The 26,508-nt window shown below is 38.3% G+C and overlaps 1 protein-coding gene across 1 annotated transcript in view; it reads left to right on the forward strand.

The window, feature by feature from the left end:
• Nucleotides 1-8: 8 nt before the first annotated feature.
• Nucleotides 9-26,508, forward strand: part of SENP7 (SUMO specific peptidase 7) — a 42,312-nt gene continuing 15,812 nt past the window's right edge. Inside the window, exons 1-9 of the mRNA XM_063457534.1 lie at nt 9-152; nt 670-744; nt 932-1,039; nt 2,724-2,818; nt 16,886-16,959; nt 17,936-18,090; nt 21,527-21,812; nt 24,133-24,224; nt 26,100-26,216. Coding sequence (XP_063313604.1) covers nt 682-744; nt 932-1,039; nt 2,724-2,818; nt 16,886-16,959; nt 17,936-18,090; nt 21,527-21,812; nt 24,133-24,224; nt 26,100-26,216 — 990 coding nt within the window. The 5' untranslated portion in view covers nt 9-152; nt 670-681. The remainder of the gene's footprint in view (nt 153-669; nt 745-931; nt 1,040-2,723; nt 2,819-16,885; nt 16,960-17,935; nt 18,091-21,526; nt 21,813-24,132; nt 24,225-26,099; nt 26,217-26,508) is intronic.

A 26,508-nucleotide genomic window follows, 5' to 3' on the forward strand; every position in this document is an offset into this window, starting at 1 on the left:
TCGATCTACGGTTCCCATCCCATGGGAGCTGTGTCTGTGTTCGGGGGTGGGTCTCGCGTTGTACGACATACAGACAGCCATCATACAGGAAGCGCTGGAACCGCAGAGCATTCTGGGAAACACCGGACGTCACTCTTGTCAACAGAAGATAGGTGAGTGATCAGTGTGTTCCTGGTGTAATGTCTGTCATCAGCACAAACAGCCTGTCTCCATGGGCTCTCACTGCCAGTGCTGGGCAATCATAATGTGTTCATTATGGGTATTGTCTGTATTCGGTGTGCATGGGAATGGATGGAGAGATTCACTAAACAGGGGACAGAACATGTCCTCTCACAAATATTATAATAATCTAACTAAATGGCACAGCAAATCAATAGGAGAGCTGGAATGTGTCTTGTACATAGTGTAGCTGTGGGATAATGTCATATACTATACTTGTCCAGACCCACAGAAACACCTGACATTCAGAAATATGTGGGATTAATCGATTATTCCGCATTGTGTAAAATTAGAGCAATGGGAAATAAGGCTTTATGATGAATTTCTGGTATGAATGCTACCTTAAAATGTATCTCAGAATACATGCTAATGATAAAAAAAGGTGTTCTTTTGTGCTTAACAAAACCAAATATGTGTTGGTGGTTTTATTTCTCTTGTTTTATTTTTTAGAGTCTATTTGCCATGATGGATAAACAAAAAAAGGATTTGCAACCTTATGCACTAGTGACTGAAAAGCCTCCAACAGTAAGTAGACACACACCTGTGTGGGTTATTTGTCTTTTCATTTTTTGTTTATACAAGCATATATTAGCATGCATCTGCAGCTAAAAGCAATACTGGCTTATGCAGATTTTTTGTGTGCTAATTTTGAGCTAGTTAATCAAAATAATACATTTGTGTAGTTTAAGAGTTAATTTTTTTTTTCTCTTAGTTTCGGATACCCAAGAAGAAAGACGAAAGTTGGTCTGAAGATGTTCCCCAGAATTCCCCGTTATCTAAAATAACTGAGTCTGACTTCAGGAATGTAACCACAAGAAAGGTAATCTATAATTATATTAAGGCATCCAAATTATTTCATGTAATCTTAAAGAGCAACAAAGCAGCAAAAGAAAAAGAGTTAAAAACGATCTGTGCAATGTTAATGAGATGCCCTAAGCACCAAAACATTTTCATCTTAATGAAGAGCTTTTGGTGTATAGCTTATGCCCCTGCAGTGTCACTCAGGGGCATAAACTATACATTTATATCTGACATTTAGATGTTAAATCACTTTCTTTATGAATCCCTAGCCACACCTCTCCTGGTTAAGACTCACACAGTCTCTGTACACATTTCCTGAAATATTGTTTAACAGGGTTATTGAGAATTGTTAGGAATTTATAATGACCCTTTAAATTTGAAATTCAGTATGGTCACCAGAACAACTACAGCTTAATGTAGTTGTTCTGGTGAGTATCGTCAGTCCCTGCAGGCTTTTTGCATTAAACACTGTCTATTCAGAGAAAAGGTAGTGTTTACTTTACAGCCCAGGGAGACTTCCACTGGTCACTCCTCAGATGGCTACTAGAGGTGCTTCCTGTGGCAGTGCTGCACAATGTGCAGCACTGACATTTAGTATCACCACCCTCTGCATGGAGACACTGAACTTACCTCCTAGAGATCCATTGACCAGGGCTGTGTTTGGCTTGTGCTAGCTTTGCCTCTGATCTGCCTCCTTGAAAATCTCAGCCAATCCAATGCGTTCCTATGTAAAATCATTGTTATTGACTCAGATCATAACTTCTGATGATGACAGCCAAGCAGGCATATCTGGGGCAGAGCCAGCAGAAGCAGACTGAAATAAAGGTAAGATTTTTACCATATTTAGGACCAGGGGGGGCTAGATGGTGTTTTTAACACTATACACATTTACATATTTGTGTTCCTTTAAGGCACAAATATCTAAATTTAAAAAAATCTCTAAGTCTACTTTTCTCCAGTTCAACTGGGTGGTCAAAAATTTTAAATTCACTTTGATTTCACCGCGATTCTTCTTTTAGTAAATAGCCCTGTGATTTTGTCAGCTTCCATTATTGCTCAGTGAATTAAAAAACATGTTGGCTCCAGCTCTGTTAATAGCCTGCTAAAGCTTGCAACAGCCTTCTGTTTGTGTGATTTTAAAGTTCAGTTAACAGGACAGGAAATAAGAATGTCTAACATAAACACAATTTGCTGCGACATCTGAATGAAAATTAAATTCTTTCTCATGGAGGTTGTGTGTCACAGCCATGTGAGGTGTGGCAAGGGATGCATAAACAGAGTGGTTTAACTTCTAAATGGCAGAGAATTGATCAGTAAGACAGCTGAGGCATAATATGTAGTTGAAAACTGCTTTAGTAAGCTAAAGTTGTTTTGGTGCCTAGAGTTTTTGCTTTAACCTTTTTATCTTAGATAGACATACTCCTGAATTGTTTGGGTGGAGTAATTTTTCTGAATTTAGGGTGCTAAACCAATCTCTGCGTCTCTTTTTGTATTTTTAGTATACTTTTCATTCCTGATGTTTGTTTCACTCTGTCTTAGGAGAAATGTGTAATTCACCAGATAAATTGTTTGTCATTTATTCAACAAGGGCTTGTTTCTAAAAATGTTATGTGTCCTGATTCACAAACATTTTGTTAATTTATTAATAATGTTTTTTTAATTACTTCTATTTATTTAAATTCTTTTTCTTTTTTTTTATACAGAAGACCTGCTCGTCTTATAATTTATTCAATAAGACGCGCAATAAAGAGTCCTGTGAATATTACATGTCAAAATGTGGATCACACAGTTCTAGCAGGTAAATTGATTTAAATTCTATTTTAATGTATGCTTTCATTTTATGCGTAAATTCCACATTATAAAATGCAATATATATTTACCTTACTATACACTGTTTGGTAAGACCCTAGACCTTGATACAGTAGCATACTAGTGTGGGGCATAACAACACTATAGACTCTTAGCCAACAGGGTACCTGAGCATTATTTTATGCCATACTGCACAATGTCTAGCATATAAATTACTGGCTATACCTGGTATACATAATATAAATATGAAGGTCACATGAGGATTCAGACATCTAAAATTGACACCCTTTTTATAGTAATTGTATCAGTTGGATTTGACATGCTTATTGGAACAACATTTTAATACAAAGTCTGTAGAAAAGCATTTAAACTATTGGTGTATAAACTTGTTAAAATTTTCCTTTTTCTCTATTAAATCATATGCAATGACTAATACATTATATTTATCTTATCTTACAAAAAGTGCAATTTTTTTTTATAGGAACTGACACTTTTATAAATAAACCTTGTTACATCCACTCTGGCTTTTAAGCAGCCAACCGGTCCTGTTACTTCCTCATAGTTTAACTCAGTGGAGATAAACTGAAGAGGTCCTGTCTTGCAAAGACATCTGATTGAGCTGCACTGGGAAGTCTGTAATGTGACAACAACAGAAAGTATGGGCGCGAGTTAGAAGGGGAGGGCTTGTAAAGTCTGTAGACAAAAGACCTGCAGCTTTTGCAAGCTGTTGTCAGATATACCTCCAATGAAAATATGCATAATTAACCCCTTAAATCCGGAGGACGTACTATTACGCCCTGCAGGAACCGGCTCTAAACGCCGGCGGGCGTAATAGTACGTCCTCGCCATAATGGCCGCCCACGTGGCCGGCGCTAATCGCCCGCTGCAGATCGCGGTCGGGGGGGATGCCTGGCCCCCCAGGCAACCCCCCCTGTGGCCGGTGACCGCGATCTGCAGTCTCTGATCGCAGTGACAGGCTGTCACTGCGACCAGTATTAAGCATGTGTCAGCCGATTTCAAATCGGCTGACACATGCGGCCGGCGGCTTTCCCCTTCTGCAGATCGCGGTCGGGGGACTTACCTGGCCCCCCAGGCAGTCCCCCTGGGGTCAGTGACCGCGATCTGCTGGGTCTGAGATCGCAGTGACAGGCTGTCACTGCGATCTCAGAGCGCTCTGATCGCAGTGACAGCCTGTCACTGCGATCAGTGTTACATGTGTCAGCCTATTGGCTGACACATGTAACTGGCACAGTGATCCCCCTGCAGATTGGAAGGGGGGAGTGCTTGTACCACCCAGGCACTCCCCCCTGTGGTCAATTACCCAATCTGCAGGAGGTGATCACAGTGACAGACAGTCACTGTGATCACTGATCCTGTGTGTCAGCCAGTGATGTGACATCACTGGCTGACACTGTCTCTGCCCCCTGTCCTGTAAAAAAAATAAAATATTAGTTAAAAAAAGAAATTAAAAAAATGACAGTTACAAATAAAATATACTTAGATCATATATATTATATATATATGATCTAAGTATATATATATATATATATATATATATACACACATACACACACATTTACACATACACGACGTGTATTTAAATATTAATATATATATATATATATATATATATATATTATCAAATTACACGTAGACTGATACTGATTAAATATATATATAATTATTGTTATATATATATTTATAAATAATATAAAAAAAATAAATATGTAAATACGTAATAAAATAAAATAAAATAAATAATTAAAAATAAAATATTAAAAAATATATAGATGTGTTTTATTTCGTTCTAACTGTATTGTGATATTAATATATATATATTTATATCAAAATACACGTAGAACGAAATAATATATATATCTATATACATAAATATATACGTATATATCACTATATATATACCTATATATAAATAAAAATATTAAAAAAAATATATATATATATATACGTATATATACACATATGTATATATATACATATATTAATTCTACACATATATTTATGTAATAATTTTACATAATTAGGTATCCTAATTAATTACAATTAGCGGGACCTGCCTGACCACCCATGCCGAAAGTATAGGGAATTTAATTTGCTAGCACTATATTTAACCCTATAACTTTCCAAGACACCATAAAACCTGTACATGGGGGGTACTGTTTTACTCGGGAGACTTCGCTGAACACAAATATTAGTGTTTCAAAACAGTAAAATGTATTACAACCATGATATCGCCAGTAAAAGTGACGTTTTTTGCATTTTTCACGCACAAACAGCACTTACAGGGACGATATTATTGCTGCAATACTTTTTACTGTTTTGAAACACAAATATTTGTGTTCAGCGAAGTCTCCTGAGTACAACAGTACCCCTCATGTACAGGTTTTATGGTGTTTTCAAAAATTACAGCGTCAAATATAATGCTTGTGTTTAATTTTTTTCACATTAAAATTCGCCAGATTGCTTACGTTGCCTTTATGACCCTATGGTAGCCCAAGAATGAAAATTACCCCTATGATGGCATACCATTTGCAATAGTAGACAACCAAAGGTATTGCAAATGGGGTATGTCCAGTCTTTTTTAGTAGCCACTTAGTCACAAACACTGGCCAAAATTGGCGTTTTTTGAATTTTTCACACACAAACAAATACGAACGCTAACTTTGGCCAGTGTTTGTGACCAAATGGCTACTAAAAAAGACTGGACATCGCTTATTTGCAATACCTTGGGTCGTCTACTATTGCAAATGGTATGCCATTATGGGTGTAAATTTATTTCCTGGGCTACTATACAGTCTCAAAGGCAACGTAACCAATCTGGCGAATTTCAAATTCAAATGTAACACGCTATATTTGACCCTGTAACTTCCCAAAACACCATAAAACCTGTACATAGGGGGTACTGTTTTACACGTGAGACTTTGCTGAATACAAATATGTGTATTTTATTGCAGTAAAAGCAAACAGTATTATGACATTAACAGTTAAAATGTCATGTAGAACGAAAAAAATCAAAAAAAATCTTATTTTCTCCCATTTTTTTCATATTAAATTATGTTTCATAGCTAAATATTTGATATTAAATGAAAGCCCTGTTTCCCCTGAATAAAATGATATATAATAAGGGGGGGTGCATTTAATATGAAAGAGGTGAATTACGGTTGGACAGACATATAGCGCAAATGCCAGGTTTTGTTTACGTTTTGTTTCGTTCACAACTTGTACATTTGGCTGCGGTGTTAAGGGGTTAAATGCATGCATGTTTACATTGGGGGTATATGTACTAAGTTGTATACTTCATAGTGCTGTATAATTTTACAAAGTCGATAAAACTTTAAATGAGAGACAAACTTCTAAAAAAAAGTTAACAGCAACAAGAGGTTATCTAAAGTCTTGCTCAAATGAGCTAACAATTCTAGAGACTTATTTACTAAAGTGTGAATTGTCAAGAATTAAACTTTGAAGGAACACTCCTTGAATGCAAAAAAAAGCATCCAAAACTTTTTAAAAAATGTATCTATAGAATCTGATAGCACAACCTCTTTAGGCAGACATTGCCACATCTTACTGTAAAGAACCTTTCTTCCAGGCAAGAGGTCAATGGGTGACCTCTTGTTTGTTGTATATTCCTGCTAATGAACAGTTTAGCAAATAGCGGTTTGTACTGGCTCTGTATATATTTGTATAGTAATATCCTTTCCCCCCCCCCCCAAAAAAATAAGATTTAAATTTTTCTAGCCTTTCATCATAGTTTTTTAGCTCGTTGCTGCACTTTTTCAAGTTCTGCAATATCCTTCATAATTGGTATCCACAATTGCACCACATATTCAAGGTGGGGTTTACCATTGATTTGTGAAGAGGCTAAATTATATTTGGATCATGTCAATCAATACCTATTTTTATTTACAAAAGCACCTCACTAACTTTTGCAAAGGCAGTCTGCCATTGCATACTGTTGCCTAGTTTGTTATCTAAAATTGTTCCAAATTCCTTTCATTTAATGTTAACCCTACTTCTCTCCCATTTAATGTATAAGTGATTTTGTGGGTTCATTGTTCCAAAATGCGTGCTCTTGAATTTATCTGTATTGAATCTCATCTGCCATTTTCCCTGCCCAGTACCCTAATTTATCCAGATACTTCTGAAGAGAAGTTATATAATGTTCAGACTGTATTTTATTACCTAGCTTTCCGTCATCTGCAAACACCATCAAATTACTTTCAATGTCCATTCCAGGATTTTTTTTAAAATCTATTTAAAGAATAGTGGTCTCATGATAGAACTTTGAGCCACTCCACTTAACACTTTTGTCAAATTTGAAAATTTTCGACGTACAACTATTCTCTGCACTTTACCAGTAAGTCAGTCTTCTATCCAGGAATACAATTTTCCGGGTTTCAGGTCTACTAGTAACCTTTTGTGTGGAACTATATCAAATTCCTTACAAAATCCAAGTAGATCACATCTGCTGGAACATCCTAATCTATAGTTTTACTAACTTCCTCATAGAATGCAATTAAGGGAAAACTATAGTGTCAGGAATACAAACATCTAATCAATGCATCTCCAGGAGTAACATTTATCGCCTCAATGTAGAGCCTCTGATTGACTGCCTCTAAAGGTGCTACTAGGCACTAGTGTTCTCTGTAAAGGCAGCATTTACATTGAAAAGCCTACAGGAACAAGATGTAGACTCCAAGACCACTGCATTAAACTCTATTAATTCTGGCGACTATAGTGTCCCTTTAAGTTAGTTTGACATGACTTGTCTTTTTTATAAAACCATGTTGATTCCTGTTCATTCCTGTGCGCTGGGTCCCGCACTCCTGCTCCCAGTCTTGTTTATTGCCTAGGTGCCACTCCGACCTCAAAATATAAAATACCTTGTTGGAAGTGCACTCACAGGACTCGATACTGTTGCCAAAAATGTGCCATTTATTCAAGCTTCAAAAAGTTGATTACATAGTGTCAACGTTTCAGTCCACTAGGGTCTTGAAAAAAGTCCCTAGTGGACTGAAACATTGACACTATGTAATCAACTTTTTGAAGCTTGAATAAATGGCACATTTTTGGCAACAGTAACGAGTCCTGTGAGTGCACTTCCAACAAGGTATTATAATCTCCCTCTCATATTATCCTTTAACAGTGTCAGGAAATGCACAAATTGATGCATTGGCACGAAACTCCTTGATTATCTCACCCATCTAACATTTCAATGGACAAACACTTTCACTCTTAACCTTTTTGGTATTCATGTACTTAAAAAAACACTTTTTGGGGTTGGTCTTGCTCTCTTTGGCTATGAGCTTTTCATTTAGCCCATCTAATCGCTCTTTTGCCAGCCCTGTTAGCATTCTTGTAAATGGTCTTTGAAGGGACAGTGGGGTCGTGAGCGCACAGCCCAGGATATTGCCGATCCTCTGCGAAGTCCAGGATATCTTCTGTGATCCAACAACATATGGTTCACTGTGTAATGGACTGATTTTTTTTTTTTTTTTGATTTTTTTTAAACAAACTTTCAGTGATTTAAAAACAGATCAGTATATTGGACTTGTTACTTTTCATTTCTATTTTTTTTTTTTTTTTTTTTTTTTTTTACTTTTTGCCTCTTAGTTTTATTTCTTGTGTGGATCCACTAGATTCTTGATTATTACTGTTCACTTGTCCATTTGTGTGCATTTGATTAACTTATGCCTTATTTTGACTAGTTTGCCAATTTCTGAACCTAAGGTATCTGTTTTTGATGAACATTTTAGTCTTCAGAATTGGACAGAACCCAAACTGATATTGACTAATGTCCTGAATACTGATCTAGGAAGACAGTATATGAAAGCTGCAGATAAAGCTAATGTTCATGTTACTGGCAGTCCTAAATTGTCTCCAGAACAACATCTTTTGCTTAGCAGGTAAATGTAATTGTACTTTTCGTTTATGTAGTTTTAGGTTTACCTTGGATGGGTATTTCTAATACATTTTATTTTTGTTACTGCTTTGCTTCTGCTTTTGTATTTTTGTTATTTTATTCCGTATAATATTCCCTGTTTGTTCCTGGCTTGTCTTGCTTGCTATTTTCATATTCTTGTAGAGGACCATTTGGATTATTTTGTTTAGTTCATACTTAGAAGTTTTGATTTTGTTTATCTTGTCACGTAGTCTAAAAAATATGGTCTCTTCTTTAGGAAAACTGGGTATAAATATTCAATGGAGGATATTTACCTATGTATTAATTCTAGTCCAGAGTTGTATGAGGACTTATGACAAGTCACCATGGCTGCACAGAAATGTCATGTTGCTGAGCATTTGCTTCACCTGTCTCCATGTGCTGTCATACACTTTCCATTCTGCTTGGTATCTAAAATGATAGATCTGGGTGGATATTTTGGAATACATTGTCAAATCCTTCCAGTACTGGGAATCAGTGGAGCCTTGAAGCTGTCTCTGCTACCACAGCCAAGACTATTTGGCTCAACATACCTGTACAAAACCTCACCTGGCTTCCCAGAGTTTTCATTGCGGCTGACCATTACACATTAGGAGTTGGGGAAATGTTGATGCCATGCTGTTTGAGGTAAAGCAGCTAATCATTGTGACTGTAGCTCAGTCACATCCTGCTAAGGCATCAAGATGATTGAGCATTATGTAACTCATGCCTTTAATATGTCATCCTTATCAGGTACTGTTAGGTTTGAAGTATCTAAAGCCGAAAATGGGTTTATTGCCAGGAAGGAAAGTGGGAAAGTAGGGAGAGTCTAAAGCAAAACTGATCAATGTAATCAAAGAGGCAAGGTCAGTCAGTCCAAGTGGTCAAAACCCGGGCAGAAAAGGCTCATGAACGGGGGAACAGTAATTACAGGCAAGACAAATGCGAAGGAAGCGTGGACTGAACAAAAAATAACTTTAGAAATAAGATTAGGTGCAGCAAAGGGTATAATAGGGCGTCGTTTATAGGCCACGTCTCCATGTCGCCTCTCATGTTATCCTCTTTCCTCTTGTGTAGCCTGCTGGCTGTTACCACCAGGCAATCTTGTCTATTTCCCCTGAACACCATCTCCGGAACATCTGTATCTTGGGGTGGTGTTGGAACTCGGCGCTTGGAGGCAAAGAGGTTGCCTTACTTGTATTACTACCCATTTGCAACCCACACCGAAGACATAGAGGCCAGAAGCAGGCAGGGCAGTGAACCATGACAGGTACAGTGCCAGCATTCTTTGTGTGCAATTTCTATGCTTAGCCAGTCCAATAACCTAATAGGGCCAATGTTATAGGCAAGTAATTTTGAGTGAACTAAATATGAAAAATGAAAGCTTGTTTGGCTTCTTTACTTTTTGCCTTATGTCTTAGATACTTGGAACGATTGTCAAGCCCTGTTCTAGACATGCTGAGCAGTTCACAGAAGAACAATAGGGGTTGAATGGATGTGCATTAAATGTTTGTGCAATCTTTTTGGCGGTTGGCATGCTAAAATATTAATAGTGCCCATGACATGCTTGTCAGATTTTGCTATGCCAGCTGTGAATATGAAACTAGTCATGAGATGGACATTAGTTAAGACGCAAGGTCAGACCGTTCAAGTGGTAAAAGGCACAAAGGTTCATGAACAGTTTTCTCACACCCAGTATTCTAGATAACTTTCAGTTTTTTATAGCAATGTGGATTTGTGTTAACAAAAATATTCTTAAAACTTTGAATGCGGCATGACAAGCCTATTTTTAATAAGACGCCTGGCTAATGGGACCACTTTGAAAGCAGTGCAAACTATCCCCTCTGTTCAAGTTGCTTTCTACCACTTCATTTTTTTTTTTCCTTTTTCACCCCCTTTTCCAACCTCATTCATGCTCCTCACCTACATGATTCCTTTTAAGCAATCAGAATATTTTAACTATCTAAATATATTTGTAAAATACAATTTCCTTCTTTTTTTTCCCCTTCACCCAGGTTTTGATTCAAATTTCTGGGGAATTTATTATGGTGTGGAAGCAGTGGAGTGGATGTGTACTCCTTATTGATATTAACTTTTTTTTTTTTTTTTTTCTTTGCTTGCGTAGTTGTTCGTTTGGAAATATGCATGTCTTTCCTTTTATTTAACTTTGTGATTTGTTTTTGAGCTGTAGTTATTCTGCACTTCTCACATGTTTTTTAAAACGTATTTTGCTGCTTTGTGAGCAAAGCATGTAAATACACATACTCTGCTTTAAAGATGTATCGATTTCCATGCTGAATATTTTGCACAATATAATCTTATAGCAATCCGTATAAAATGCAGTCTTACTACTGGATGTATACTTGTCATACATTTAAAATAGCTAGATTAAGTTGCCCAAAACTTGCCCTTCAAAAAAAAAAAAAAGTAAACTGTCTAACATTTGTCAGAATTTGAGAGGATATTTAATTAAAAAATAAATAAAACTACTATATTTATATTTAAACAACAGGCAACCCAAAATTGTCTTGACGGATGTTCTAAGAACAAAGTTTGGAAGACGATCTGCAAACTCTCCTATAACTGATTCAGTTTCTTGTAATGAACCTAATTATCAAATATGTCCTATTGTGTCACCTGCTTCTAAAATGATCTTAGATGATCCTCATGAAAGTGTGTGCTTAAGGTAAAGTATGTTCACATGAACAGTGTGTCATTGTAATTAGGCTTAACCCCTTAAGGACCAAACTTCTGGAATAAAAGGGAATCATGACATGTCACACATGTCATGTGTCCTTAAGGGGTTAATCTACCAAAGTCACTAACTTTGTGTTTTATTTTATGTATAGTATGTATACTTATAGAGGCAATCGAAACTGTAAATCCAGTACATCTTAATTAGGTAGATTTGATGTATAGAGTATAGATGCTGTCCCTTTTCTCTAGCAATGTAAATCATTGGCATGTTAGAGAAACAGCGATGTTTATATTTGCTATAGAACATGCCTCTAGTGCAATTCCTTATAAAAACATTTGAAAATCAAGTCAAATTTGGGGTCATCATGTCCAGCATTATGATGCTGAATGCTGTTCTAGAGAAACATTGGATTCAAAGTCTCTACATGAGAAGCATTGGATTAACGTAGTGTATTAATTCTGGTGCTACTGTACAAGAATCATTGGATTGGACAAAGATCATTTGCCATCATCTCAAAAGAGTCAGCTGCTGAGAGGAGACTTATAATTTTAAATAGAGGGTCCTATAATGCAATTAAATAAAGTGTATGTGTGTATAATATCACTATGTAAGCATGTACATGTGCGTGAAAACTATTTATATGATTATAGAGGTTTTGATAAAGTAGAATTCTTGGGGATTTTAATATAATTTATCCTTAGTTACTGAAGTGTAGTTCATTTTGGTAAGCGAGGACCCTACACGTTTAAAGTTTAATGTGAAGTCACAAGTTGACCATAAAGATTTATAGCCTTTGCTTTTGAACTAGTTAAGTCCAGAGAGATATTTTGTAAATAGGTGGAGATATAGAAAGAATATGATTATGTTGTCCTTTGAGATACTTAATGAAAATAATATTTATTTCATATTATTATTGGCATTAATACATTAATATAGCGCCAACATATTCTACAGGGCTTTACAATCCTAAAATGTGGATTGTAGAGGAGCTGCAATGCTTAGACTGAATATCTCCGCTGGAATCCTCTTAAACGGGAAGGGTAGCGCTGTTTAGTGAATATAGCCCATTCCCCCAGTAACTGGATGACACACAGTTCTGGGAGTCTACTGATTTTTTATTAACCCACACACAGCTTTTTATGCACATCCCCTAGAGTCTCTTGGTCTGAGAGATAATTGAACTGGGAATTTAGTTAACTCCATTATCTCTCTGTTACAGGAAATACATAAAATATTATAAAACACCCTAAAAAACATAATAAAACATTACAGGAACCCACAATTCTTATGTCCCCAAATAGTCTGTATCTGAGCGCACAACATATATGAAAAGCGTTCAGATTGGTTTGGTGGAACAGGATCACTATTCGGGTGAAGGTTTGAGCATCCGGCCACGAGGTGATGCCCCAAAAGAGTTCAGAAGAATCCAGGGCAGGTGCCGGTCTTCATTCGGGAGTTCCTGCACGAACACAGACTAACGCTCCCCCTGGCTCTTAGATAGCGAATGCCCCCCCCCAGTCGATCCTATATCCCGAACATGGTTCGTCTAGTTGGTCGGGAAAGTATACAGGCAGCAGTACCATCCTGACTGGTACGTGTAGTCGAAATCAGTTTTACGCATTCGACGACCAAGTACCGCTACCTGTGTTCGGGAGACAAAATGGTCACCATGCAGTGGACCATGTGCGTTTGCTTATACGAACGGTCGCCACCCAGAAATAGCACTCTAGTTAATCCTTTAATTGCGGTTAACAGCCAGGGGTGGTAAGTGTTCTAAGTCAATAATGAGGGGGAACAACACAAGTTCTGTTTGGTTACCGAACAGGGGGATACGGTAGTGTTCAGGAAAATGAAATATGGGTTCGGGCAACCTTCGGGACTGATACCAGGTCCGCCACATGGATATTTGTCAACAAGTAATTCACATTCAAGAGGTGAAGGCCCTGCTTAAATGAGCTTGCAGTCTGTGAGGATGGAGTGCACAAGTTGAAGAACAGCATGTCAGAAGGGAGGAAGGGTTGATGGATAAGATGCCTGTGTCAATATAATCTGATTAAACTTGTGTGTGGACGAAATAAACTGTGAAATAAATTTAGGTGTCAACTGGGCATTCCTAGATTATACTGAATACGACTAGTTAAATATTACATCTTCGAGGGTTGTAAGTATGTGGTCCAATGACCACTCATTCTTAAGGTGACGAATGGCTCCTATAGTGTATTAATTAACAATAAAACTTTGTGAACAAACCAGAAAAAAATAATGTATCAAAGTTAGGCTGTGGTAAGTGATGTCTTGTCCCAGCGGGGGATTCAGGTGGTAACTACTATATACATGTCCGGTGTGGACTTTTGTGGGACAAATGTGGTCACCTTCGCTGGGTCCCATTGGTGGGCTGCTGAGTCGGCCGATCAGGGCCTGACAGATGGGACGGTGGGAGTCCCAGTGTGGCCGATAGGGCTGTTGACTCCATGATATTGTGTACTGCATGCCGGGAGTTTCTTAGGAGGACTAGAAGCGTGCGGGACCGTCGTCAGCAGCATTGGATGCTGTGCTTTCTGAGGAGAGCCGTGAATGCTCCAAGGGACCTTTTACATGCCGGTGTACCTCCCGAAAGGTCAGCGTAGAAGATGAGCAGCAGCCCCTCAAAGGTACATGGGCTGCTGCTCTATCTTTGCCATTTGCCAAGTGGACTACCAGGTCCTGCAGAACTGTGTTTGGAGCTCTTGGGGACTTGGGAATGCAGAAGCAACCATGTAGCCCTACTGCCTTGGCCTGCCACTGGGGCAGCAGTGCCACGAGGAGCTGCCTAAGCATGTGCGGCAATTCCACTGCTTGTATATCCTCTGGGATGCCCCTAATCTTCACGTTATTTTTGCGCAGCATGTTCTCCAGTGCTGTGATGTGCCAATCATAGAGGTTGTGCTGCCCACGGAAGCCTTCGAACCGGCCAGTCAGACCCTGGAGGTGTGTGCGTGCGTGCGCGTGTGTGTGTGCGCGCGCGCGCTGACCGATGAAGGAATGCTGCACTATCCAAGAGGGCTGCACTCACCTGAACATACTTACATTATAGGGTGCTGCTAGGGCCAAAATATACAGAATCCAGCGCACTCGCTTATTCACAATGATGTCTGATCTTAGAGATTGTAATAGTTTTATTTAAAAACACCTCACCTAGGCAAAAAATAATGAGGGTTTAGTTACATTATATGATCATATATTGCATAAGCCTGCCACAACGTCAATGTACCCCATTCTTGGCAGGCCCTACTAGCAGCCTAATGTTTGTTTAGTGAATAAGCGAGTGCGTTGGATTTTGTGTTTGTGTGTGTGTGTATGTAAGTGTGTGAATAAATAAATATATATATATATATATATATATATATATATATATATATATATATATATATATATATATATATATATTATTTTTTTTGAACAGATCCGCCAGGAGTCCCTTTAACACCGCTGTTATTACTGGAGATGAATGAATATAAGAAGAGTGCAGTAAAAGTGATGATAACACACATTAATACAGAAAATAATAATCAGAATTTAATAAAATAACTGTAAAACAGCTGCTCAACACGAAAAAGAATCTCCCACATTTAAATCAAGCTTAAAACAATAGACAAACCGTGTGAGCGCTCAGTAGATATACCCTAGTGCACAAAAACCGTAATGATGGAGTACTGAAAGTATATATAAAAAACACTTTTTTCCAAATTTCTTGTTCCGGGGATTAAGAAAAGGGGTATTAACAGTCTGGATTCTCATGGATTTAGTCTACAGTAATAGTCCAATTCTTTAGTGTGCAAAATCACTGCTGTTTCAGATCACATATAATATATCCACCTTCAAAATAATTGAAAAAAATTATTGACATCCCCCTTCTCCCCCTTTTGAGAACTCTTACTGGATATGTATCTGAACTGGTTGGTATTGGTGCTGGTGTCCACTTCGTCCTCCCCCAGGGATTGCTTGTCTTAAAATTTGGTGATGGCCGCTAGGTAGTCTGCCATCTTGGGCCCAGTGGCACCATCTGCCTGCTGCAGGAGTTTTCCGATGTTGAAGCCCACCTGAGGCTTGTCTGACTTTTTGTTTTTTGGTCTTTTGACCCATTTTGTAGCTCTGAAATAATGCGACCACTCGTCTCAATTGTTTGACTCTGCCCCCCAAATGTTATAACTTTTTTTTAACGCTTATTAGGTTGTTTTTGTTTGGGTAAATTAGTGCCTATTCCTTGTTCAGTGTAAGGTTATAATATTTTTGTTTATATTAACCATGTTCAATGGGCAATTATTCTACAAGTCGTAGTCCTCCCTAAGTATTTTTCATGTTCCTTATATATTTCTTCCTTGTCAGTAGATGTTTGCTGGATCACACACTGTCTTCAATCACCTAATGGAATCCAAACTCTTTTCCTGTTCATCTTCTAAAGTCTGTAACCTAATATTTAAATGTTTGCATATAATTCTATTGATAACCATAAGAGCTGAGACTATAAGTTTGGACGAGTTGACGACATCCGCTTGCAAAATGTAGGCAAAGTTGCAAATCATTTAAACTTAGGGCTGTCTGCAAAATAGACCCCCAGATGTTCCAGGATACCTCTTCAACAATGCTTTGTCATTCTAAAGACTGACAGTGCACTGTGTGAACCCCCCGAGATCTTCCTTGTGGACTTTCCTGTTGAGGCTTTTACTATTTTTTTTTTTCACCCAACAATTGCAAGCAAGTTGTAATTGAAGGCAACTTTATTACTTAGTGAATAGGTCTTATCGACTATACTGCCTTGCTGTGATGGCCACAGGGTCTGCATGTACAATTAAGTTTGCCTACAGTTCCTTTGAATATGCCTTTCCAGGAAACCAGTGACTGAACTTTGAAGAAGCATAGTTTTGGATGGGCAAACAACTAAGATTTTTTTACACCTGTACATTCTGCTCAGTATTATTATGTACTTACTTATTTGCTTTATTATTAATGTAGCAGAAAATATTTATCAAAATTGATGATTATTATTTTGGATTTTAGGCCTGAAACCCACATGTTATCTTGCAGTATTTTCCCATATATATTTAGGAGTCTAGCCAGCTCCTTGGTTTTGCACCGCCCCCTGTCACAGGTGTCTCATCTTAGGACCCTATTTAGCCTTGTACTGCAGAGAACTCGAGATGGAAGGATTTCCCCAAGTGAGTAGCTCATTTAGTAGACAGTGAGAGTAGGACCTGCCAAAGATGGGGTACATTGACGTTTGTGGCAGGCTTATGCAATGTATGATCATATAATGTAACTAAATCCCCATTATTTTTTTGCCTAGATTAGTTGTTTTTAATACAACTAGTCAAATCTCTCAGCATCAAAGTAGCTGTTTAGTTGATAAGTGAGTGCGTTGGATTTCTATTTTTATCTTGCAGTATTGGACCACTAAAGAAAACATCACCACCCTACAACATGTGTCCTGAAAAAAGACTTTCAGTTGAGAGGAAAGGTAGGATTTAAATAATATTAGGTGTGTGCTGATGAAAGCTGCTGTTTTGAATGTGTTCTAGCTTATGCAATACACAGTTCCAGATAAATTATTATTTTTATTTATTTTTTTAGCTTATTTTACTGCACACTGTGAATTTGGGTAAACCACTTGAATCATTCATTGTGTTGAGCTATTTCAATTGCTTTTCTTTGATCATTGCAAAAGGCTGAAAGTCTGCAAATTTTAAAAATAAACCAGATTTGTAATGAGGTTAAAGGGACACTATAGTCACCCAGACCACTTGAGCTCAATGAAATGGTCTGGGTGCAATGTCCCTCAAATTTTAACCCTACCAGATTTGTAATGAGGTTAACCCCTTAAGGACCAAACTTCTGGAATAATAAGGGATCATGACATGTCACACATGTCATGTGTCCTTAAATTAAAGGGACACTATAGTCACCCAGACCACTTCAGCTCAATGAAGTGGTCTGGGTGCAATGTCCCTTAAATTTTAACCCTTCACATGTAAACATAGCAGTTTCAGAGAAACTACTATGTTTACATTAGGGGTTAAGCCAACCTCTAGTGGCTGTCTTCCTGACAGCCGCTAGAGGCCCATCTGCGACGCTGGATGCTAATTTTGCATCCATCGCGCAGAGCGTCCATAGAAAAACATTGAGAAATGCTTTCCTATGGACTGTTTGAATGCGCGCGCACGGCACTTGACGCACATGCGAATTCCGCTCCACACGGGAGCTGACGTCAGCGGGAGAGTAGAGGTCACCAGCGCCGGATTAAGGTAAGCTGCTGAAGGGGTTTTGATCCTTTGAATAATAATTTTGATTACAACTGTGTGTGTGTGTGTGTGTGTGTGTGTATGTATATGTATATATATATATATATATATATATTTCTAACTGTTTAAACAAATAATGTACATTGCGCTAACTTTCATTTTCTGTTTTAAATATATATAAAAAAAAAAAAAAAGATGAAGTTATGTTAGAGTCACCACCCAGCAAAGCATGCCAGGATGTCAGCAATAAGCCAGTTTCTCCCCGGAAAGATGCTAGTGTGTGGGGGAATAAAACAAGAAATCCTGACCAAGGAATTCAGAGTCCACAAGAATTGTCCATATTAGAATGTGTGAGTAAGATGCTATTCATTTTCTTATGTTTGCTACGTCTTTCACCATCTTGTGTTTAAAAATCCATTCCAAATAGTGTGTGCAAAATGTTTTCACATTTAATGTCATGCAGATTGCATCCACATTGAATTTAACCTTTTAAAAGTCAGTGGCAAAATAATTCTGTTATAACAAACAGACCTTTTAACCTCATAATGTCTGGGGATATGCTGGCACAATCATAAAAAACGACTGTTCTGGCACATCAGTGTTGTTAGATTGCAGCATGCAAACTTTCCTGCTGTGATGTACAGTAAATGATGATACTGACTGCTTTGGGGCAGAGCAATGAGGATCAGCCAATTACTGGTATATCCCAACATACAAAGGCATGTTGGAAAATGCTGTCAGACATGCACAACATTAGAAATGAGCAAACAAAATATAAGAGTGGGCACCACCAAAGGCGCTATACCCACAGGAACAGTGCCAGGAGTGTCCACCTATCTTAGGTACCGAAATGAGACTTCAGGGGTCTCTAGGTGCCTAACCCCAATATGAGTAACAAGAAACAGAAAATGCAAATAGTCACAACACTAAAAGTGTTTTGGGACTCAATGCATCTCCTGGAAAAATATATATAGTACTGTGCACAATCCATATGTAAAAATAGAATATCAAGAAGCTATAGACAGAAGGTAAATAACGCAGGATCTAATGATCAATGGTAAATAACCTAATAAGCTCCTATATATCAAAGGTATAGAACAGGTCAGAGTCTTATATAAAGGTGTAGTTCAAAATAATATAAAAATGAGCTTTATTCAAAGCGGCTCTATAAAAAAGATAACCACCACCAGTATATCTAATTACTGTTAAATACCATAAATATTCTCCTCATGATTTCTGTCCTATAGCACTGTACGAATTAAAATCCTATTATATTATGTAAACTGGTGTCCCCTCAGATGATGCTAAATGTATCAGTCTGTAGCATTCCTTTTGGATACCAAAGAAAATTGATAATTGATTAGTAGTGACTAATGGGATACAACAAAAGATATATATGGCTATATGCCCAATATCTCAGTTCAGAGGATAAATGCTGTCCAAAAGTTAGTTAAAGTAGAGAGTAGGCAGTAGAAAATCAAGTCAGCTAAAAAAAGGCTGACAGTTTTAAGTTAGAAAGCCTCTCCCTCTGGTAAACTAGCTAGACAGACATAGGAGCAGAAAAAAATTGAAAATAAAGATGTATTATAGCACCATATTTCAATAGAGTGTGCTAAACAGAAAAATGCCCATAACCCAGTGAGAAAAAACGCCTGACTCGCGTTTCGGTGCTGTATAAGATGCACCCATGTCAGGTTATTTATTAGGTTATTTACCATTGATCATTAAATCCTGTGTTATTTAACTTCTGTCTACAGCTTCTTGGTATTCTATTTTTAAACAGGGATCGTCCACAGTACTATATATATTTTTCCAGGAGATGCATTGAGTCCCAAAACACTTTTAGTTTTGTGACTATTTGCATCCTTTTCTGCAGCATTTGAAATGTATACATCTTCCATGTGCTGGATATCAATATCTGGGTGCAACCATTTTGCATATAATATTAGCTTTTTTCCCTTCTATGAGATTTTTTTTGTGAAGGAATTTGATTGGTAACAGAATATTGCTTTAACCAACCACTGTCAACTTTTCTCAACTTGACTGCTATGCACAAGGAAACTGAGTTCTTACTTTTCGTCATGTGTTTTATGATAACTAGAGCTCTCAGGGTAAAAAAAGAGATTCAAACACCGGGAGCTATTTAGAAACAGACTGGATTTATATTTGTTGACCGTGTAAGTTAGAAAACATTCTCAGTCATGAAGGAATTAGAGGTCATGTGTCAAAATGGAATGTTACACTAATTTAATAGTATAGAGCCCTGAATAGAATGTCAAATGCTAAATAAGCAAGCATTCCATATTAAAGGATCACTATAGGGTCAGGAACACAAACATGTATTCCTGACCCGTAGTGTTAAAAACCACCATCTAGCCCCCCTGGGCCCCCCATGCCTCCATAAATATAGCAAAATCTTACTGTATTCAAGCCTGAAGCTGTAGATCTGCATGCTGTTTGCCTCAGAAAAACAAGCTGTCTGCTGACATCAGAAGTAGTGGCCTGATCCAATCACAATGCTTCTCCATAGGATTGGCTGAGACTGACAAAGAGGCAGATCGGGGCAGAGCCAGCATGATTCAAACACAGCCCATGGCAATCAACATCTCCTCATAGAGATTCATTGAATTAATGAATCTCTGTGTGGAAAGTTCAGTGTCAGCATGCAGAGGGAGGAGACACTGAATGTTTGGATGCATTTTAGGCAGCCATGACCCAGTTAGGATCTCTAACAGCTATCTGAGGAGTGGCCAGTGAAGTTTTCACTAGGCTGTAATGTAAACGCTGCATTTTCTCTGAAAAGACAGTGTTTACAGCAAAAAGCCTGAAGGTAATGATTCTACTCACCAGAACAAATTCAATAAGCTGTAGTTGTTCTGGTGACTATAGTGTCCCTTTAACATTTAGATCTTTAGGGACCATATTGTGATAATTTAAGTAATTATTATTGCCTTTGAGGGGTTAGTATGCAGGAAGGCATGCAAGTTATGGTTTATCAAGGTAAAGAACCGTCCTGTATAAAAAGATAACTAGTTGCTTACGTCTCATAGTAGGGCAAGTTATTCAAAGGTACCTGCTTCTGTTTTTTTGTTTTTAATTATTTTTTTCCTGTTTTAATAGCATGGAATATTTATTTTTGCGACTAGTCACTAAATTTACTGTAATAGGAAAGGATAAACAAAAAAATTCAATTTTTTTGATTGGTAAAAAAAAGCCTAGTTTGGATCACTTTTATGATCTCGTTTACGAAACGAGATATATAATTCATCTGTTTAATAGTCTTTATAAATGCAAGGTTGGAGAATGTTTTGTTTGTTTTTTGTCTGTCTGTCTTTTTCTTCATTATCTCTTTCTTTTTCCAAGAAATAACAAATGTATCCCACAATACAGTGTTTATTTTTTAAGTGATGTGTAAACACAACAAAACAAACCTTCCACAAAAATGTGTAATTTCAAAAAATCAAGAGAAAAATAGGTGGCAAACCCCACTGAAATAGAAAGAATAGACTGCAGATTATACTGAAACATTAGATAAAACTTTTAAAAAAAACAGTTACTCAAATAGAAAATCCACAGATTTGCATTAAAACAACCTGCATTCCTCTACATAAACAACTGTTTCACTTTGTATCATTTGAAGCAGTGATCAGAATCAAGTCATCCTCTGCTATTCATAATAAAATGTAAATGTTTTACTCTTCGCTAATAAAAGTTGTTTTATGATATGTTTCAGTATGATAAACAGTATTTTGTTTCCTATTTAAATTATGTATGTTTTATTTGCAGAAAGATCATCTCAAAAAGGCTACTACTAGGAAAGTTATACATGAAAAAAATGATTGCGATAAACAAACAGAAGAGCTGATCTCAGTGGGAAATAACTCAAAAGAGACCAGCAGTCAGCGGGATCCTACTGCCCAGGTCAAACCGTGCCCTAAACGCTTTAAAAATACTTCAACTGACAGGCCTTCACTGGGAGCTCCTCGTGTGGATGGTGATAGTGAGAGGCCGTGCAAGAGAAAACTACACTTAAAACATTGCAGCAATGAAAGTTCCTCATCATCTGAACCAAGTAAGTGTCTGGTGAATTTTAAAATAATATATGACAATTGCTTCTCATGCATGGTCCCACGATCTCATGTCTAGTAAGTGGTTCATTGCTATACTGGGAATTGTGGAGAATTCACAATGGAATTGGAAAACGTAGCCCAAAATCACCAGATTGAAAAAAAACTTTGTTTTTTTCCAGAGATATTTTTTTGTTTAAACCAGGGCTTGGCAAATTTGCTTTCAATCTAGGAGCCAGCTAAAATAATTTAGCTTTTTTCAGCATCAAAAATACAATTTGTAAAGGAAAACTATAGTCACTCGAAACACTACAGCTTAATTTAGTTACTCTGGTGTCTATAACCTGTTCCTGTAGGTTTTTTCAATGTAAGCTCTGCCTTTTCAGAGAAAAGGCAGTGTTTACCTTGCTGTCTAGTAACACCTCTAGTGGCAGTCACTCAAACTGAAACTAAAGTTTCTCCTATTTCAGTGCTGCACAATGTGCAGCACCTACATTCAGCGTGGAATCGACACTGAACCATCCCCATAGAAATGCATTGATTTAATGCTTCGCTATGAGGAGATGTTGATGGGTAATTGATCATCTCTGTTATGGAGGCGGGCCAGCTGCGGCTAGACCGGTACAGTGTTGGGAAAAAAGGTGTGTAAAACACCATTCCCATGCAATCGAAGGGGGCTGATGACCTATACACACACACTCACATCCTCTCACACACTCACAAAATATTGTTTATTATTTGATACACACACACACAAAGAATCATAGATACACAGACAAATGCGCGCGCACACACACACAGACATACACGCACGATACATATACGCAAAGAAAAAAAAACAAAAACTTATTTAACCACTCTCCTGTTTCCTACCCTTTGGGCGCCGGAGTGTGGCTTCCCAGGAGTCCAGTGGGGCTGGGCACAGCTGGGAGACATTAGATAAGTGGGGGACTGGGTTTGGCTTGTGGGAGTGGGCTGCCGCTGGTCAAGACTCCTCTCATCCACCTGTCTCGATATCATGTTCACTTCCTGGAGCAAGTGAAGGCATCTGCAATTACTTCATCCATATGCTGAGGCAACACAGGGGAATGATTTTGCAGGCTGTCCGGGTCTGTGAAAGGGCGTGCAGCAAACAGAGTTGATTTTTACCAGATGTTCATGCTTGCTTGCTGTACTGCCTCAGCACTGGGAGGAAGTAATTCCACCAGCGCTACACGGGGATTGAGACAGAAGGAGTATGGAACGGGCTGACCAATCCCAGGTAAAATATTTGGTCACCATGGCGACTTGACATCTGGGATTTGTCGAGCCCTGGTTTAAACTATGCAGTTTACCACAATTCCTGTTTGAGCAAATAATGTTTGGTGTAATATTATCATGTGTGTTTCAATTTTTGTTTTGCAGGATTTATATATATATATATATATATGCATTTTAAATGGCAGTGAAACTGCAGGGGCTGGATCTATACACCAAAACTGCTTCATTAAAGGGACACTCCAGGCACCCAGACCACTTCTGCCCATTGGAGTGGTCTGGGTGCCAACTCCCACCACCCTTAACCTTGCAAGTGTAATTATTGCAGTTTTTATAAACTGCAATAATTACCTTGCAGGCTTTAATCCCCCTCTAGTGGCTGTCTGTCTGACAGCCACTAGAGGGACTTCCGTGTTCTTAGAACACGAAAAGTGTTTTAAACTACACTGGACGTCCTCACGCTACGTGAGGACCTCCTTACGCTATGTGAGGACCTTCAGCGTCGCTGAAATCCCCATAGGTAAGCATTGAATAATGCTTTCCTATGGGGAGGTCTAGTGTGCAGCCAATGCCACGCATGCGCATTAGGTCTCCCCCGCCGGCTGACGGCGGGGGAGGAGAGTAAGCGGAGAGTAAGGGGTTTAAACCCCTTTATCAACATAGGATGGGGGGTACTGCAGGGTCCTGCAGTGCCAAGAAAACAAATATGTTTTCCTGGCACTGGAGAGTCCCTTTAAGATAAAGTTGTTTTGGTGACTATAGTGTCCCTTTAGGATATAGCTATAGATCCGATGAGGGCGCCACAGAACATTATTAAAGGAGAAGTGATCTTAGCTGATGCAAATTTTTCTTGCATGATGTAGCGGTGTTTGTGTGTGTGTATATATATATATATATATATATATATATATATATATATATATACATATACACACAAAATTTTTTTTTTATGCATATTAAATTGGCAAAAAGTGATATAATTTTTGTATTTTGCATCTAGGAATAGAAACTATCATTAGCAGCCCTACAAAAGCCCATTGGTTACTAACAGTTCTTTTTCCTTTAAAGTTGTTCTTTCCAGTGATGAAGAGGCAAGTAGCAAAAAAAATGCATTTCCTGTTCCTTATCGATCTCCTCCATCTGAGACTGCAGTAACTCAGGTATACCATCTACTGGGAGAATGTACCACGTAGCAAAAAACATACTGTACACACTAGGCAGTAATATTTAGTTTTCTGCAAGTAATATCTTACTAACTGATTCTGTTTTTTTTTTCCTCCAACCCCCCCTCCCCCCCCCTGAATGGGCAGTAACCAATCCATATTTTTACCATTTTAGCTTTGATCTAGTTGATGCTTTATTTCTCTCTTGCTTTGTGCACGTCTAGTGTGTGCATCTTATTTTCAAAACCCCTATTATCCTCTAGTAGTTTCACAATTGCTTATTAAAGGGACAGTAATGTTTTAAATAAATATAGTTATTAATAATGTTGGCATGTTACTCTGTTCAAGATTCTGAAACTCCTGTTGAAGATAAAAAATAAAATCCTATACTCCCCTTTTATTCAGCACCCTCTTTACACTGCAGATACTTCTTCTTTTCTGAAATAATCCTGATTTACAGCCAGGGTTTAACATATGCAAGCTTTGGGGCAGTATGATGCATGCAAGGCAAGCTATGTGCTCAGTCAATTTGCAGCTTTCAAAATGTTTGGCAAAGTTGAATGTGTAGAGGCGATTGAAAGTCTTCACTAGGAATTGCCTGTCTGACAACCACTGGGGTCATTCTGGTTGACAAAAGGCAACATTACCAGTTTTCACAAATGTCAATGTTTCCATCTTCGAGATTTAGGGAATTCTTTATTTCTGGTGTGCTTTATGATAGAGGGTATTACTGTATACACTGAGAAAATAGCCATTATATAACATTTCACATGGAATCAAGTATATAGACTGGTCAGCACATTTTTAAAGGGTTATGAAAGTAGATAGGAGAAACAGCAGAGTAACATCAAGTAATGTTTCATTTGCACAGAGTAGGTTCACATGAGAAATCCCAGGAGGCCACCCTTGTTATTTAGTCGAAAATCCCTCAAGCCATAGCTGAAACAAACTTTTTCTGGCCCCAAAACTTGCAGTGTCTGCGGATATCATGAGGACACATCTCAGCCAGAAATGTAAGTTCCTCAGCTCTTCACCAAGATCAGACGATGCCCCGTTGTGGGATGACAGTCCCATGATAGTTCCAGGGTTGGGCCCAGCAGAATGCCCGAGTGGGGACCTGCACCTGGGTGATGAAAATAGAGGAGGCTTGACGAGGACCGCCTGGGCCCCCTCCAGCAGTGCCAGGTCCCAGCACAGAGCATGGTGCAGATGCAGAAGTGTCCCCTTTGCATGCCTTGCTTGTAGGCTGCATTTTGCAGGGTAATTCTTGCGGTGGAGTGTAGCCATTGGCAGGTTCCGTGGGTTTGCAGGCCCGCGGGAAACATTGTCGTCTTTGGCGCCATCTTCGGGCTCTTTTTACTTGAGGGAATGCGTGCCCGTGAAGGGAGTGTGCCGGCAATACCGTGGATGGATGTTTATCAGGTTTGTGTACCATAGCCTGCTGCTCCCTAGGGAGGGGTGGGGGTAGGATCTCAGTGGATCTGTACCTCCGTTGTAGGGACAAGGAGAGCGGCCGCCTTTCCCCGACTCCATCACCCATAGGCCGCATCGAGCCACTTTGGGCTCCCAATTTCCAAGACGCTCGAGTAAAGTATCAGGCTTTTCACCAGGTCACCCTGACTTAGGTTTGTTTTTTTGTCTCGAGTATGGCGAGTATCTGTAGGAAATTGGCAAGTAAAGCGGGAGCTCAGCTTTCATGCGACTGCTCAGCTTGCTGGCTAGGCCCCACCCCCCTTAGACTGTCCTTTTAATAAGCAAAGACTTTTCAAAGAGCAAAGAGTTTTTATTTTGCCCAAATATTGGATCTTGATAAGTATAAGAATTGTTTCCTGCTTTTCGTTTTGTTAACAGTATTTATCTGATTGTTTTAAGGAGTCCTCTAAAAAGGGAACAGAGCTTAATAACAAGGCAGAGTGTTCAGTAATGGAAATAAAATACATGTATGTCTACTTTGGCAATAAGAAGGCAAGATCAACTGGCTGTGTAAAGGTAATATTTACAATCTTTCAGCTGCATTACACAGGATAACATATAAGTTTTATTTGAATTGATATGTGTGTATGTATGCATGCGTGTGTGTATATGTATATATACTTATATATACTACATACAAAATCCAGCGCACTCACTCATTCACTAAACGGCAATTTCAAGTCTCACAGAATGTAATTATTTTATTTAAAAACACCTCACCTAGGCAGAAAATAATGGGGTTTAGTTACAGTATATAATGATACATTGCACAAGCCTACCACAATGTCAGTGCAGCCCAATTCATATT

The sequence above is a fragment of the Pelobates fuscus genome, chromosome 1, assembly GCF_036172605.1.
Source record: "Pelobates fuscus isolate aPelFus1 chromosome 1, aPelFus1.pri, whole genome shotgun sequence".
Taxonomy (NCBI): domain Eukaryota; kingdom Metazoa; phylum Chordata; class Amphibia; order Anura; family Pelobatidae; genus Pelobates; species Pelobates fuscus.